The sequence below is a fragment of the Sinocyclocheilus grahami genome, unplaced genomic scaffold (genome assembly GCF_001515645.1).
Source record: "Sinocyclocheilus grahami isolate Dianchi unplaced genomic scaffold, SAMN03320097.WGS_v1.1 scaffold800.1, whole genome shotgun sequence".
Classification (NCBI taxonomy): domain Eukaryota; kingdom Metazoa; phylum Chordata; class Actinopteri; order Cypriniformes; family Cyprinidae; genus Sinocyclocheilus; species Sinocyclocheilus grahami.
The window spans coordinates 249227-266579 of NW_015505979.1; the positions used below are offsets into that span (position 1 = coordinate 249227).

At 40.4% G+C, this 17353-nt stretch overlaps 1 protein-coding gene across 3 annotated transcripts in view; it reads right to left on the reverse strand.

The window, feature by feature from the left end:
* Positions 1 to 12879, reverse strand: part of LOC107561959 (collagen alpha-1(XV) chain-like) — a 62633-nt gene extending 49754 nt beyond the window's left edge. For 2 of the 3 annotated variants that reach the window (XM_016246507.1, XM_016246506.1), the window contains exons 1-2: positions 12521 to 12879; positions 12363 to 12436 (exon numbers count right to left, since the gene is read on the reverse strand). In XM_016246507.1, the coding sequence (XP_016101993.1) occupies positions 12363 to 12436; positions 12521 to 12549 (103 nt within the window). In that variant the 5' untranslated portion in view covers positions 12550 to 12879. The remainder of the gene's footprint in view (positions 1 to 12362; positions 12437 to 12520) is intronic. The other variant, XM_016246508.1, reaches the window with a different exon arrangement.
* Positions 12880 to 17353: the final 4474 nt, after the last annotated feature.

A 17353-nucleotide genomic window follows, 5' to 3' on the forward strand; every position in this document is an offset into this window, starting at 1 on the left:
CATATTTATTTAAACCACCTTTGTTCGGGCCCCCCCCCCCCCCCCACACACACACACACACACTCACAAATACTCACACACACACACACACTTTGTTTGTTGCTGCCGTGTGGTTTGAGTTTGAGCTCAGTTAATTCTTTGTCGTCTAATTTTTTATCTTAAAATCAATTTTATACACAATCCTTTTTCAGTTTTATAACGTGTGAATATATCCCCTATCGTATTCTACAACAAAAACAATCAGAGCGCTTTGTTAGCACTAGTTCTATTTTTGACTTCCGAGTCCGCTATTAGCATATAGCCCGCTAGCATCGCCAGCGTGGTTGCCGCTAATCTCGCTTACACTAATACTCTATTCACACACATTTCCATTGTTTTACTCACTGTTACTTGCTTTAATGGCGGATGTGTGTCGACCTTTGAGTGCAGGTGAGGACACGGCCCGAGCTGGAGAAGCAGATCCGGGACCTGGTGGCAAAGCAGACCCAGCTGAGAGCGCGGAGAGCCGCGCTGGAAACATCCCAGGCTGACGCTCACAACACACACACACACACACACACACTCACTCTCTCACACACACACACACACACACACTCTCTCACACACACGTTTACATTTGTGAAAAGTGGGGACATCCCATAGGCGTAATGGTTTTTATACTGTACAGACCGTATATTCTATTGCCCTACACCAACCCTACCCCTAAACCTACCCCTCACAGGAGACTTTCTGCTATTTCAGATTTTCAATACACTCCATTCTGTGTGATTTATAAGCGTTTTGAAAAGTGGGGACATGGGGTAATGTCCTGAAAAGTCACCTTCTCCTTGTAATACCTGTCATACCTTTGTCATTATACACATTTATGTCCTCATTTGTCACAAAAACGTGTACACACACACACACACACACTCACACACATATTTAGGAAGGGTCCCTGAGGAGCAATAAGGAGTGTGTTGGGAGAGTTACTCAAGAGCTTCTCAATCACAAACAGCCTTCGTGAGGCTCATCTTCCATATCACTGAACCTGTGCTCCTCTGTTCCCTCCACCGACATTCACAAGCTCCATCATCAGCATCTGGAGTTTAACGCTTCCACAGCTACAGTAAGCGGACTGACGGATGTGAGCACATATTTACAGGCTTCTGGGAACATTTCAGAGGAAAAAGCATGACCTGCTCCACCGATCCTGTGCAAATCCAGCTTTAGGGTCATTTCACTAATTCAGACATTTTCACTCTGAACTCCGATAGAATGAACTACTTATATCAAATATATACTGAATCTAATTATTCATGAATTCATTAACACCTGCTGGTCTAATTCCACGCGTGGCGCTAGCGTTTAAATCCGTATGTTCAGTGTTTAATGGGGAAACTGCTGCTGTTTGATTTCAGCTTTAACTTGTGCATCCACACATAAATCACACAATCCAGCCATATACATCTAAACCTGAGGCTCTACAAATGATCTGGAAAGCTTTTTGACAGGTTTGTGGCAGTCAGACGACTTTCTGTGCTTATACATGACTTATGATGCTTTACAGCACAAACACTGCACATTTCTCATTAGCTTTTCACAGGGGAAAGTTTCTGGTTTTGCCCCCCGAGATTTCCAGGAAACAATATTAACTTAAAAACACTGGATCTGCACAGTTTGAGTATCTTGAAGTGAAAAACAACTTAATTTGCAACTCTCAGCTGGTTAAATCTGGAGCTCAGCTGTTTTAGCTGTAGTACACCACCTGGTTTCTCAGCTTGACTAGTCCAAATCCACAAAACAAGCATCTAAAACCCTGTGAAAGCACCAAATTAGCCAGGCTGTTTCTTTTTAGGAGTGAGGGATTTGCTCTCGAAAACACCGGTGGGAATCGAGAAGCACAAAACCAGCTCAAAGCTCAGATTATCCTCTCGCTCTCTAAATCCTCCTCTATCTGCTGATGACTCCTGCATCGCTACCTTTGTTTCCTCGAATACTCTTCATACTGCTCGAAAAGCAACACTAAACTTTTGGAGTTTTGAGGTACAAATTCACTGACTGAAGATGCCAAAGGAACAAACAAAAAATAAGTCTGTCATCATTTACTCACCCTCATGCAGTTCAAGCAGTGCTAATTTAGTATCACTGAGATACTGTACTTGTACCTGTATAGTTTTTTCATGTTCAAGACATGAAGACATAATATAAGTGAATGAGGATTGAAGCGTTCAAGCTTTAAAAAGTATATGAAAGCACCATAAGTATCATAAAAGTGGCTCATGTGACTAAATCATTATTCACTAATAATGTCCACTCCTGTGAGCAGCTGCAACCGAATCAGTGAATCAGACAGTGAATCAGTGAATCAGAAAGTGAATCTGTGAATCAGTGAATCAGACAGTGAATCGGTGAATCAGTGAATCAGACAGTGAATCAGACAGTGAATCGGTGAATCAGACAGTGAATCGGTGAATCAGACAGTGAATCGGTGAATCAGACAGTGAATCGGTGAATCAGTGAATCCGACAGTGAATCAGTGAATCAGACAGTGAATCGGGGAATCAGACAGTGAATCGGTGAATCAGTGAATCAGACAGTGAATCAGACAGTGAATCGGTGAATCAGACAGTGAATCGGTGAATCAGACAGTGAATCGGTGAATCAGACAGTGAATCGGTGAATCAGTGAATCCGACAGTGAATCAGTGAATCAGACAGTGAATCGGTGAATCAGACAGTGAATCGGTGAATCAGTGAATCCGACAGTGAATCAGTGAATCAGACAGTGAATCAGGGAATCAGACAGTGAATCGTTGAATCAGACAGTGAATCAGACAGTAGATCAGCCTGATTCATGAACAAATCATTCAGACTGGTTTTGGAAATGAATCAACAGACATCAGACAAACGATCTGTTCACAAATCAATGCTTCTCCTACAGAATGTCATAAACATCTAGATTTTCAGAGAATAACGACTTGTTTTTGATGTGTTCCTCACATAAAACCATCATATGATCCCAGAAGACATGCAATATTCTGCACAGCTTCTTCATGGCGCTTTTTGGTGATTTTGGAGCTTGACAGAGCCAGCTGTAATTCATTTTCATGATATTAAAAGATTCAGCAGGATACAGAACTGCTAAAGGGCATAATAAATGATCATGCGTCTTCTCATGCATGTTTTTAGCTTGCGCCACAGTGGAACATTTGATCATCTCTGCAAACCACTCAAAATAATCCAGGCACTGAAAGCCCCTGAGCTGCCATCACAAACACAAGCCTCACGCGGGACGGATGAAGATGTTTGATTAATGAAGCTTCATCTGCTGTGCCGTCGGCCAAACGCTTTACAGTAAACACTGCTGCTTTCCAGCACTTTTCTGTGCTTGGATCAACTAAAAATAAATCCCTGCATTTAACATGCTGTTTTCACATGAAGCCATTCAAGCCCGATAAATTCAGCATATTAGCTTATTAAAGAATTCACATTTAGGAAAGGAAATCGCCTTGATATGAGTATAAATCAGCACCGCTGCAGGTTATTTACAGATTATTACAGACTGCACATCCAAACAGCTTCAACAATCAAAGAACACATTTCAAGTGCTTTCACGGTCTCTTTATTGCTCTTTCTCTCAATCGGAGTCCTCCAGCAGAAGCCTGGGAACTTCAGTGAAGATGCTCTTTGACTCGACTTCCGGAGGCCCAAAGCGCTCCTAATGAAAGACCTAGTGTCTTTTTTACTTTTATTGGGCCACAACAGCATGTCGGATCTGAATCAGCAAATTTCCCCTGCGGATGAATCTGCGCACATGAGTCGGGAACGACTTGAAAAAGAGGAGGCCATGTTTAAGACACCATACCATCTGGGTTTGTGTTTGAGACCGTGGCTGTTCAGAGCTTTCAACTCTACAATCGCTGGATTGAGACGGCCAGTCTGGACCACCCACAACACCTCATCACTAGAAACATTACAGTTGCTTTCCAAATCTACTACAGTACACAGCTTTATCCAGACAGGTCTGAATTTGAGAATGGAATTATGGTCAATTCTGGATTTGTCTTTTAATTTTGAAGCTGGAATGAAAATGATAAAGAAGCTTTCATTATAAATCATAAATCATGAGAAATATAACGTTTTTAAGGTCAAGGTGCTGCTGTTTTGTTTCCTTCCTTGACTCTCAGTTTGGAAACCTTGAGCTTTATATTATAACTCAGTGCTGAATTCTGGTTTGGTATTAAGTCTTAGCCACATCAGCTTATCAATATAATCCTCATTATTGTGTTTAAAATACAAAACCATTCAAAAGTTTGGCGTCAGCATGATTTGTAATTCTAAAAGCTGATCAAGGACTTTTATTGATCAGGAACACATTAAAATGATCAGAAGTGACAGTAAAGACATTTATAATGTTACAAAAGATCTCCATTTCAGATAAATGCTGTTCTTCTGAACTTTCTGTTCATCTGTGAATCCTGAAAAATAAAATGCATCACAGTTTCCACAGAAATATTGTGCAGCACAACTGTGTTCAACATTGATAATAATCAGAAATGTGTCTCGAGCAGCAGATCAGCATATTATACTGATTTCTGAAGATCATGTGACACTGAAGACTGGAGGAATGATGCTGAAAATACAGCTGCACATCACAGAAATACATTACAGTTTAACAGAGATTCACATAGAATACAGCTATTTGAAACTGTAATAATATTTCACTGTATTTTGATCAAATAAATGCAGCCTTGGTGAACAGAACGGACCTCAAACCTCTGAACAACAGTGTAAACACCACATCAATGTCCAACACACCAAGTTCTCAGTCAAAACAGCAGAACGAGTCATGTCCATGCCGTCAGCTCAATAAAACGGTTTTCTTCCCCAAGGGTAAATGTAGATGGGGTCTCACAGGACGCAATAAAGCGTTGTAAACAATCTCATTAACATTGCATGCTGATGAGTTGTTCCACACACATTAAATCCTGGACAATTATAACTGACAGGCATTTCCTCTTTAGGCTGCTGAAGCTCTAAACGCCAAAGCTGCCCGTCATCATCTCAGGACTGAAGCCGATCACCTGACGTTGATTTGGTGATCTGTTGACCACACGTCGCCCGCAACTCACAGCAGAACCGCGTGAAGGAGTTTATGACGCTGGCTGGAATACACTGTGCCTCATGAATGGAGGATGTGATTAATGAGATTTTGAAGCTGCTCTTGCAGGACTTTCCTTTGTGTGCCGTGTATATTAGAGCCTAATCAGCCGTGCGTGTTTTGTGAGATGCAGACAGTCTGTTCCACACACAGAAACTCACTGGATCTTAAAAGCCAAAGGAAGCTGGAGTGCTTTTCTCCATTAAGCTCTTAACAGCCCAATCAAGATCGTGATTAGCAGCTCAAATGGTGTTAGGGCTTGGAGTGAGAGCTACTGCAGGTTTCAGCTTGATCTGGGTGAGAAGTGTAAAGAGTGTCAACAGAATATGACCTTATGCTGATTAGTCAAAGATCTGGATACAAAAGACTATAAAGTAGATATTTTATTTGAAAATAAGAAGGCAAATACTAGAACTAAGTCATTTTGTGAAAGTAATCCACTGAAGGGAACGCCCATGATTAAATCTGAACGTTCTGGAGGGAATCGTGAATGAATGGTGTGCTGAAAACAGGATCTGATGTCTAAGTGGTTTTAATTACCCGATTCAGTAAAGAAATCAGCTAATAGCACAAACACATGTCAACTGAGCACAAACATTTCTATAGCACAGACGTTTGTGAATAATCTCTGATCAGGCTACTTTATTCATGCTGAAAAACTGCAATGACTTCATTTAAAAATGTAGTAAATAGTTCCTGGTTAAACCAGATGGCTGCTCTCTCTGTGTTCGTATGTGAGCACTGCCAGCTCGATCTCACAGCAAAACCTGACTGTTTCATGAGGTGATGATTTCATATGATGTGAATCGAACAGAAACATACAATTTTTCGAAAAAAGTGCACCACTAAACCTAATTGTCACTGGGGCGTATGCAGATCATACAAAAACATGTGGATCATACAAGTTCATTAGCCACTAATACATATATGACAAATATGTAAAATAAAATGAATTGTCACGAGACTGTGTTGGTATTTCATTGCATTCACTGCATGAAGGTGATCCTAGTGATCCTAAACCCCTCAATATTCACCAGCAAAAACATTTAAACAGGAAATTAAAAGTAATAAGCACTCACTGACGCATCTGTTCACACTATCACTAAACATTCCCTGTGATTCATTCCCCTTCCTAGCTCTAGAAAGGTCCGCTTTTATTGCGTTTTTTCATCTGCGTGGTTCGAAGGCTATGGCTATACATCTGAAGGCAGGAAGGTCACATCCTGTGTTTGTTAGCAATGTTAAAAACTTTTACACCCAATGCTAGTCCTCCTATTGTCCAGAGCTGACAAGAACTTTCCACTTACTCATTTCAGCCAGACTACAAAAAAGCACAACAACAGTCATGAGTTCCATATGTGCGAGTTTAACATCACTGCTAGTCAACAGCTAATTCACTGATAACACATCATTCACAGAAAACAGCAAACTAAACATTCCTGCAGCTCCAAAAACACATGTATATATAGTTCACTGCAGGTACCAGCTGAAATAAGCACTAGTGACAATAAAACACCAAAAAATGTATTCTATATACACTGATTACAGGTGCAGATTATTGGTTAAAGACGTATTTTAATGCAGTTCCTTGAACAATACTATGTTGTGAGCTCAAAACACTTTTACCATAGTGCATTATTAGCAAAGTAATACATTTTGACGTTTACATCACATATCCAGCTCCACGTGTTTGGCGTTTCTGATAGTACACTTGCTCATTAGCGCACCCGGTACAGCACTGGAGTGCATGGCAGTATAAGCACTCTTCCAATACAGTGTTTGTATAACTGTGTCTGTACTCTCGTTAAAAACTCATAAGAAGAGCACAAAACATGTTTTAACCTATCTATATTTTCTAAAGGTCAAAGATCAGTAGGGCCGCTCCACTCAACGTCTGGATGTCAAATGCAAACCAGTAGCTTGAGTAGAGTGGGAATGTGTTTTTCTGTTAAGGCTATGGAACATCCAGTCATGCTTTCCTGTTTTGGTTTGTGTCTCATGGACGTTTCACTCGTGTTATACATTCATTCCTGTCAGACTTCCCTGCCCAGATGGCAAAAATAATCCTCTGTTTTTCTCTATTTGAACATTCCTGTTGTGATGACATAATAGGAAAAGGATGGGTACGTATGAGTGCAAACACTCTCCATCAGCCTCTAACTGCTATTTTAACCTTTTCGTGCTTTTTGGAAATATAAGAGCATAATAGATTAAGCGTCTCTGCATGGGAACAGGGAGGATGGTACTGTATATAATATATGTGTGTGTTATGAAGTGCTCTTGCTATATCTTCACTGTGATGTATACAGCAGACGGATTGACCCAGGAATGGGTAAAGAGGCATAACAGCAGCTCTTGGCTCGTGTATGTTGATACTAAGCATGCTAGAGATGGTACAGGCCTCTCAAGACCGCTCAGCTGTTATTCTTATTGCACAGTGACAGAAAATAAACTGGCCTCATTTGACTCCTTGGCCTGTAGGACACAGTGGCCGTGCGCATAACGCAGCTAAATATGGTCATGGATTTTGATTAATGAGAATGGAAACCCCATTCTACTACCAAAAACACACTCCTGAAGCATTCAGGTAGTGACAACCACCATACTGTAGTGCATGATTAATCAAAACAGAAATCACGATATGGCTTCGTGCGATTCTCAAAGAGCAAAGGCTGTGATTTCATTAAAGGAGTGTGTTTGAGAGTGAAGCGCGGCACTACACATGAGCAGCTCATGGTCTGTGTTTTCAGCTTCTCAGAGCTACTCGATTCACAGTAAATGATCCACAACTCCATCTGCATCTCTGAGACGGAGCTACTCATGACATACATTTGGGAATGAAACACAAGCCAAACTGTCTTAGCAAACTTGTAATGAGAAGCACATATAATCCAGCTGTTGTCAATAAAAGAAACACTTTAAGGGCTCCCTGCACTTTTCTGACAAATAAAAGCATAATATTTTAAAGTTTGAAAAAAAAATTAATTTTTTATATATATATATATATATATATATGTGTGTATATATATATATATATATATATATTCTTAAATGCTAGATTTTTTTATTTTACAGTGACATATTACAATAAATAATATTACTTACACAACCATATTTATATATAAAGTTACACAATTTGGGGCAACATTGTGCAGACCTACAAACAAGCACAGCAAACATAAAGCTTTTTTTTTTTTTTACAGAAAAATCATAATTAGATTTTTTAATAAGCCAATGTTAGATTTTTTTTCTATACTGGATATTTAATTGTTCATGCTCATTTCCCTTATCTTTACATTATTTTAGATTTTATTTTTCATCTAATGAACCATCATCTGATGAAATAAACAGGCTTTCATTCATGTTTCTTGTTCACAGTCGGTCACTGGTTATCATCACTATATCAACATAGTGTGACTCCTGCTTTACACATTAAAGGATTCAAATGAGAGGATTCACTGCCAGTCTTAAAACACTGCTGTATATATGTGGCCAGTATGTTTCAACAAGCAGCTTACAAACATAATACTGGATCTGTTCAGTAAGGTGAATCAAACTGTAATAAAAAGCACATTAAGTGTTGTTTTCATTGACTCTCACATTAGAATCAAACAGCCATTAACATCAGAAGACCCTTCACAATGAGAAACTAAACTCTGCGGTTACACCAGTACAAGACGCCACGGTTTCCTCCAAAACAGAATTAGCTTCTCTCACAATGAGTCTCCTGTTCTGCAGGCCAGTGAGGGAAAGGATGAGACGTCGTTTTAACATTCTTGTTTGGACACTCTTGCACATTTCCTTTGATGGAGTTTTATCCGTTGCCTAATATTTTCCAGAAACTGGAGGCAGACGTGTCAGAGAGGAGGAAGAAAAATCCTCTCACACTGTCAATCCAAACGTTTTAATTTCACTGTGTTGCTGTAATGCTGGAGTATGTCACAATACATTCCTGTAGAGCAACAACTGCATTATGCAACACACACACACACACACACACACACACATCTGATTCGTATGCCACATGCATTTGATTGATGTGAAAAAACCTGGGAATCACCCAGAACATTATAAAAACCCCAAAGTCAGGAGCTCAACTGAACACCTCCTCCAAAGAACGTTCCCCATCACGGCACAGTCTCCTCCAGGTGTCTGGAGGTCTCCATCAGGTCCTGGACCAGGCTCGCTCCTGCTTATCTTCAGCGGAAAAGCCGCCGCTGGCATGAGTCCCACAATCTCAGGTTTGTTTTGAGAGCTGAGAGCTGCCATGTGGGTCAATGTTTCAAAAGTTAGAAGACAATTCTTCAGCAGTAGGATGCATTACAAAAGGCCGGCCTCCATTCCTGTGGTTAATATGAGCTGTCAGTGTCCACATTAGGACCGCTTCTGAAGGGAAGGAGAACAGTAACTCTAATACAAACTAAACAAGAGCAGAGGAACCAGATCTACAGGAAACCCAAGCCCTGGAGAACGCTACTAAAGCTCTCGAGACTTCAGTGCACTGAGCCAGGTCAGTGAAACAAAGTCCTCAACGAGTGTTTGAATCCAGGTAGATTTCACATTGCCACTTTACACAGAAAAACTGAATCTGAAAAAACATGACCTTAAACGACGAGATAAACGGAACAGCCAATGCCAAACTGTGTGGACGCAGCAAGAGGCCTTGAGCAGTCAAGACCAAACGTGTTTCAGACGAAGTTTGTGCATCAAATACACATCAGAATCAGAAAGCAGCTGCTCTCGTACAACACACTCAGATGGCTGGTTTCTGTGGAAACGGCTCTGTTTCCTTTGTGTTTACAGCTGGGGCTGGAAATATGTGTCCCAAATCAGTCGTCTGGCCAGCGCCGTGCTGGCCGAGCTCTTCACGATCATCTATCATCATATATTACAGGAGTTCTTGTGAAATGTGAATCACAAAAGCTCTAGAAGCAGTCATCTCAAACATCACACAGCTTACAGGAACAGTTCAGCTAAAAACTAAACTTCTGTTTAGCCACCCTCGTTTATGAAAGTCAGTGGGGTCCAAAACAACTGACTTTGATTTCCTCTTCAATGTGAGGGGGAGTAAATGCTTTAAATTTGCATTTGTGGGTGAACTACCCCTTTAAATGCACATTCTGAAGCTTTTCTCCTGCATCTGGAATAATGTGTCAAATTTCAGCTGATTGAGAAACTGCAGTGTTATCGACGCCCCGTAATAACAGCCAAGCCATTCCTCAAAACATATTAAATTCATCATTAACATAAAACGAGGTCAAGAATGCGATCTTCTGGCACGCGTCCCGTTTGGACCGAGTATGAACAGCTCTGCGTTATTTTACGGATGGAACACAATACAGCTTTTGTGGACATGATGTCATCCTTAGGGAAGATTACTCGGGCTCCGCCGCTTGTCATAACGGCAGTTTCGACCGAACAGAGTCGCTGTGCCAGCTATCTGTCATCACGAGGGTAATTGAGGTAAAGAAATGGGGTTTAGCCCTCTACGACCACCTTCTGCGACCTTGAGCTCCCTCACCAAACTATGAACCTCACCTGGATACAGTGATGGAAACATGGAAAGTGACTTTCATAGCGCCCTAAAACTACTATGGAAAAACAATATAAAAATAGCTACAATGGACAAAAGTAATATAAATGCATCTGGATCTTAATAAATCATGTTGCAGCAACAGTTCATGGAGTTCTGCAGTCTCAGCGCTCAGAGAAAACCACATCAGAGCCGGAGTGCATCATCATCATCATCATCATCATCATCGTCACGTCTCCCAGCGGCTCCTGTGCTGCTCGTGTTCATCTATAGCCTACAGTCTGTTCTGAGCGCTTAGCGGGTCTCATTTCACCCTGAAACTATAGGTTTTGTTTTTTAACAGTAACAACAAGATCCCATTATTGCACAGCTACTTACAAAATACATGGACATCAAGGGAGCCCAGTCCTGTTCCTGGAGATCTACCTGATCAAACACAACTAGACCAGCTAATTAAGGTCGTCAGTAGCATTTAATAATTACAGACAGCTGTGTTTGATCAGGGCTTGTGAGGTGTGTTGGAGCTAAACTCTGAAAGTGGATCTCGAGGGCCAGAGTTGAGAACCCCGGCCTTAAAGGGACGCAGTAAAAAATGATATGGCAGAAAGAAAAAAAAGTGAAATGCTCTTGCGTTCACTAGGAAATCTTTTGCATTCCCCAAAGAACCTTTGTGTTCATTTGCAAAACTTTTATGATGAAAATAATATGAGGTGGAAGGAAAAGCAATACTATTTTCAGAGAATTTTTGCGAGCGAACACAAAAGCATTAACACTGAATGTTTTTCCTGCCATCTAATTTTCTTCGCGGCTCTGTAGATCTGAGATGAATCTTAAATTTAGATTAGATTCAATCTTACAAAAACAGAAACTGAACACAACGTTAAAATAAGTGGGTGGTTTGTGAAACAGATTAGCACAGGAATGGAACAGCTTCTTTGGTAACCCCTAGGATTGGGCAGTCTGACTCGTTTATGCGAATCGGTTCAGTCGAAGTTCATTTCTAAGAATCGGTTCAGTCGAAGTTCATTTCTAAGAATCGGTTCAAAAGCCATTATTTAATGCCATGGCGTAATTACGTCATCCCGTGACCATGACAACGTCCAAATAAAGCCGTATGAAATCACATATGCGTTTTTCTGATTATGTTTTATTGATATGTGTTTTGTAAATGTATAGCGTTGCACCCATGATTCAGTTCATAAAAACAATAATTTAGAAACTAAATAGCCTATTTTACAATATGCTACTAAAATTAATTTGCATGTCTCAACTACAAAAAAAAAGTTTTGCAAGTAATAACATGTTGTTGTTTATTAAAATCAACTCCTTTTCGTTTATTAGACAAACCTGTAATTATCTCCATTATGTTTCATCATGTGTAACATGTCTGTTGTTAATGGGTTATTAAAGTAACAGGTTCTCAGCTCACTCCCAGTACACGCAAGATCACACGACCAAAACAGCGACGCGACGCCACAAAAGAGCCGATTATCGGTTAAACGAGTCTCGAGAACCGCTCGGACCGATTCAGCCGCGAACCGATTCACTAAAAAAGACCTGACTCAAAAGAACGAGTCGTGCACAGCCTACCTCGAACTATTTTCTGCAGCTTGTGAATGACTGTAGCTATAGCGCATATAAACACGTTTGCTGTGATGTTCTGAAACATGCGAGAGATGTGCCATACCTGAGTCCAAGTGCAGCAAGGCAGAGGCAGAAGAGCAGATGCACACAGTAATGAAGCTCCAGCACCACACTCTGCTGATGAGAAATACAGATGAAGATGATGCGAGATGTTTCTCAGAAGCAAATGAATGAAATATGATTTCAGGAAAGCTGGCTCACCTCCGCGATGAGTCGCTCGCTCGGCCCATGACGCGCGGTGTAAGCTGCAGAGACCCCTGTCCTGAACACCCGCCGGGACCCAGCAGCTCCACGAGAACAAAGCCGTCTCAGTTCGTCCAGACTCCCTCAAACTCTGAAATCCGACTCCGAGCTGAAGCAGAGCTCCCACCTCCTCAAGCCTCCGCACTCAGATGCAAAGCCCACCTCTCAAACAGCACAGTGCTCATCTGCTGTCACATCGTGATGCTGTGTGTGAACGCGATCTCTGTGTGAAGTCTGGCGTGGCATGCTGTGCTGCATAAGACGAATAATGCACAGGTATTGTGCATCTACCAGAAGATAAAGATATCATGTACAGTAGTCCCAAAAAACACACACAAGTGTATGGATGTCATTGCATCGTTAATAAGATATTAAACCAAGTGTTATCATCAAACAAATGCTGCAAGAGCTTTTCACAGAACTCACTCTGACATCTGATTTTTCTTTTTTAGTACATGTAAGTTCTTAAATTCGTTCTGTGTCCCAGCAGCTGTAATTCATCACAAGAGCACGACCCGCTTACATCTGAGCTCCAAAAATCTACTTTTTGCCTTGATTTTGAACAGTATGGAGAGACTGGGGCTAGTTGTCACACATGATGTTATCACATGAGCAAACTATAAGGTCTAAACAGAACTTTATTTAAAATAAATAAATAAAATTATAATTACGATTTAATTGCATAATAAATCAAATAAAGCTGTAATATACATAACAAAGTGAATCAACCAGATATTTTCAGAGGCCTTAAAAATAGCATTATAAATTACACATAAAATACATGAAAAACACTGTGATGACTGAAACAGTCCTTTATTGAAATCCTAAGTCATCTTATGTCTTATCAAGCACATGTTCTGCACGAAACACACCACAGTATTTAAGAGTGAGGCTGACGCAGAGCGTGATCACTGCAGCATCTCAGTTCTAAATCATTTACAATTACAACAAACAATTATGATCCATAACTGAAACCAGCTGCTCTAGGGAGACACATCTCTCACTGCCAGGATCTGCTCGTTTATTCAGCATTCACAGCGATATCTGCCAGTCCTTCGTTAACCTGATGATTCTGAGGCCATGAGAGAAAAGCTCACAGCTGTGATAGCGTCCACTGAGCTGCTGTTTGTGATATATTGTGTGCTGGACATGCATAGGAGTGATTGCATGCACTCTTTTACTGGATGCTCTTCATGTATTTAATGGCCATTACCTGCAGTCGTGGAACACTTAAATCACCAGACATGTCTCACATGAGTAAACACCTGATTTTAGAGGAGTTTGCCAGGCGTCTGAGAACATCTGATGTTGTATTGCTGCAATAGTGAATGGGGTATTTCTCAGAGGAGCTGCATGAAATGTTTTTTTTCTTTCAGTTTTGATAATGATAGAGACTTTCCTAAAATTGCTGGCCAATTTTAAGGGTGTTAAACCATCTACAGCAGCAAATAGGATACATATTTTGTGCTTATGAATATTCAAATTTGATGCATTAAAATGGGTAAAAACATTTTATGGATGATGACATTATGTAAATTACTTTATCGGTAAAAGCTTAGCGGCAGCACATTTCCCAAACTTTTTTTTTTGCATTTTCAACTTTTCTGATAAAAAAATAAATGTGTGGTGCTACATGGCCACATGAAGCAGCTTCAATTCAATTCAAGCTTTCAAATGGCTTCAGAAGAACTGAAATGAACATTTCACAGGGTTTTTGGAGCTTGATAGTCTATTAAGGAATAATTCAGCCAAAAATGAGAATGTGCTCACACTCAGACCATCTAAGATGTAGATGAGTTTGTTTCTTCATCAGATTTGTAGAAATGCAGCATTGCATCAGTGTCTCAGCAATGGATGCTCTGCAGTGAATGGGTGCCGTCAGAGTGCCTTCACTGGAGGAAGCGTTATTATGGATTATGGGCTCGTATTTGAGTTAAAAGCGTCTTAATGCTGGATTTGTTTCAGCTTTGGTCTTCTCCAGATGTTAACTGATGGACTGGAGTGCTGTGGATTATTGTGATGTTTTTATCAGCTGTTTGGACTCTCATTCTGACGGCACCCATTCACTGCAGAGCATCCATTGCTGAGACACTGATGCAGTGCTACATTTCTCCAAACCTGATGAAGAAACAAACCCATCCTGATCTTAGATGGTCTGAGGGTGAGGAAATGTTTAGCTAATGATCATGTTTGGCTGAATTATTCCTTTAGTAGTTTCATAGAAAAGAGCAGCATGAACATTCCTCAAAATATCTTCCTTTCAAAATATCACACTGGAGATGTGTTCCACAGAAGAAAGAAAGTCCGTCTCGCCTTGAAACAACATGACGGTGAGTCAATGATGACAGTATTTTCATTTTTGGATGAACTCTCCCTGATAGTCTGGCTAATGGAATTGAGTCGAGACCAAGTTTTTTTTATTGTCTAAACAAGACATTACTCAGTGTGAGGGGGACCTTGTACAAACCACTGACTTTGTGTTGAGGATTTCTTCACTTTGACTCATTCCCTCAGCGGTCGACACAATAGATGAGTTCATTCGTGCTGATGTTAGATGTCTAGGATAGGTGCAGCAGAACCGAAGGATCTTCTGACTCTATCTGTGAGGCCTGAGATGTTAGGAAGATAAAAGGAGAATGAAATTCCTGTTGTCCAGCAGCCTGAAATAGCATCGACGCAGGTCCTGATAAACCTTACGAACCCTCGTCCCACACAGACCCGCGGCTCTGACAGACTCCAGAGCTCCTGTGTTCAGAGCGGGCTTCGTGTCGGGGATTCATGGGTTCTAACCTGGAGCTGACCGACACGACTCAATCTGTAGGACATCATATCTGCAACACAGAACATCTGGGACATTTTGCAGCTATTGGCACAGTCTGATGGGTTTGTCTCAAAAGCAACAAATGCTGTATGACATTTGAAGGCAGCTCCAGAGATTTTCTCATTAAAACAAACTGAAAGCATATACTGTAGTTCACATCAACCACGTCAGTTTCTGAACAATTCTGAAACTACACGTCCTTTCATCAGTGAGATCTTTAGTTAAATCAATGTGGCAGGGACTCGCTCTGGGCTTCAGAAAGTAGGTTAACTTGCTCAGGGAAAGATCTCCATGGCAATATGGTGCTGTTGTATGAAAATAATGCGGAGTGAGGCTGTGAGAGGGAGAAGGGAGCGTGGGTGGCTCGTCTGAAGCAGTCGAGGTCCAGCGTGACTCAGCGCTGATTCAGTCATGAGAACGTTGCTGGAAACTCATTCTTTCATTTTCTGTAGAGGCTTGACAGATGTTTAACGAGAGATCCTAGAGGCCGTTCAGTTCAGTTTCTGGAGAACATTTTTATTTGATGAGTGAAAAAGAAGCACATTTTAGCATACTTTAAAGAGTACTTATAACAGAAATAATACACTTTAATAGAATATACTTACGTGTGAACTGAATGTAATGTTTTCAGACTCTTAATTACATATTAACCGCAATTAAATGAAGATGTAGTTTAAATGTATATGAAATGCAATTAGCTGAGTGTTTTTCACCTACTTAAGTATCTTTATATGTAATTTCATAATTACTTCTCTTGTCTTTCAAATATGGTTCAAGTACTGCTGAATGAACTGACAAGCTTTTATGGTAAATATACTTTAATGTCATGTCTATGTCATGTATTTAAATATATTTGAAGCTGTAATTTAGTACATTTAAAAGATATTAACTTTAAATGTAATATCCAGTAGCACACTGCAGTTAAATGACAATCAAGTACGTTGCATCTGCTTTAGTATGCTAGTCACAGCAAAATAAGTGAACCGCTTTAAATCAAGACAAATTACTCTTCACACAATGATTTGAAATGTCAAACTTTTGACTTTTATATTTGACAAAAGTGCACAAAGGTGTCTCTCTTTAAGTCAAGTCAAGTCAAGTCATGTCACCTTTATTTATATAGCGCTTTAGTCACTTAAGTGGCCTTTTATTTCATTTATATTATATTATCTGCAAGTAGTTTTTATGAAGTACTCTACAAGTGCACATTCAATACAATAAAGCACACTTCTTTTTCATGAAGGTACAAACGAAACTATGATGTCCTTAAAGCCACAAATGAAGACCAGAACATGACAGCAGCCAATAAATCTGAGCAAATGCTAATAAATCATGTGACGTGTGTGGCTGTTTGAGTGACTCAGAATAGAGTGGTTTATTTTCAGCTCTGGCTGACTCCTGTAGGCTCTCCTGCTGTTCTGAGCCCGTCTGGATCATGATGAAGTCTTCACTGATGTGCTGATGGGCCACCCACAGCCTTTGTGTTATCAGCTGCTACTGAGCTGAAGTGAGACCTTTACATCAGACACCAACACATCCCCGTCTGAAACTCTCAAAAACCACCTGGATGCATTCTGATCACACTATTTATTCATTTAGGAGAACTTTATTGGTTTATTTATTCATTTAGCTTGAGCTTTTTGTTTTTTGGTACACACATATGGTACATTTCAGTATATATGTACAACAACAGACGTAACATTTCCTCCAAATAATCATGCATTCAGTAATTCCAGTGAAGTAAGAGGATTGAGACAGATTTGTGCTTGAATCCTCCAGGCCAATACATATCAAGAGAATGATTAAACGGCCCAAACAAGATTAGGGTATTTCCTGAAAAGCTCACACAGTAGACGGAGGAGGACTGTTGATCCACTCCACAGGAGAGTAGACTTTACGTTTACACATCGCTTTTCACATAGTCACCACACACACACACACACACACTCACACACACTCACACACACACA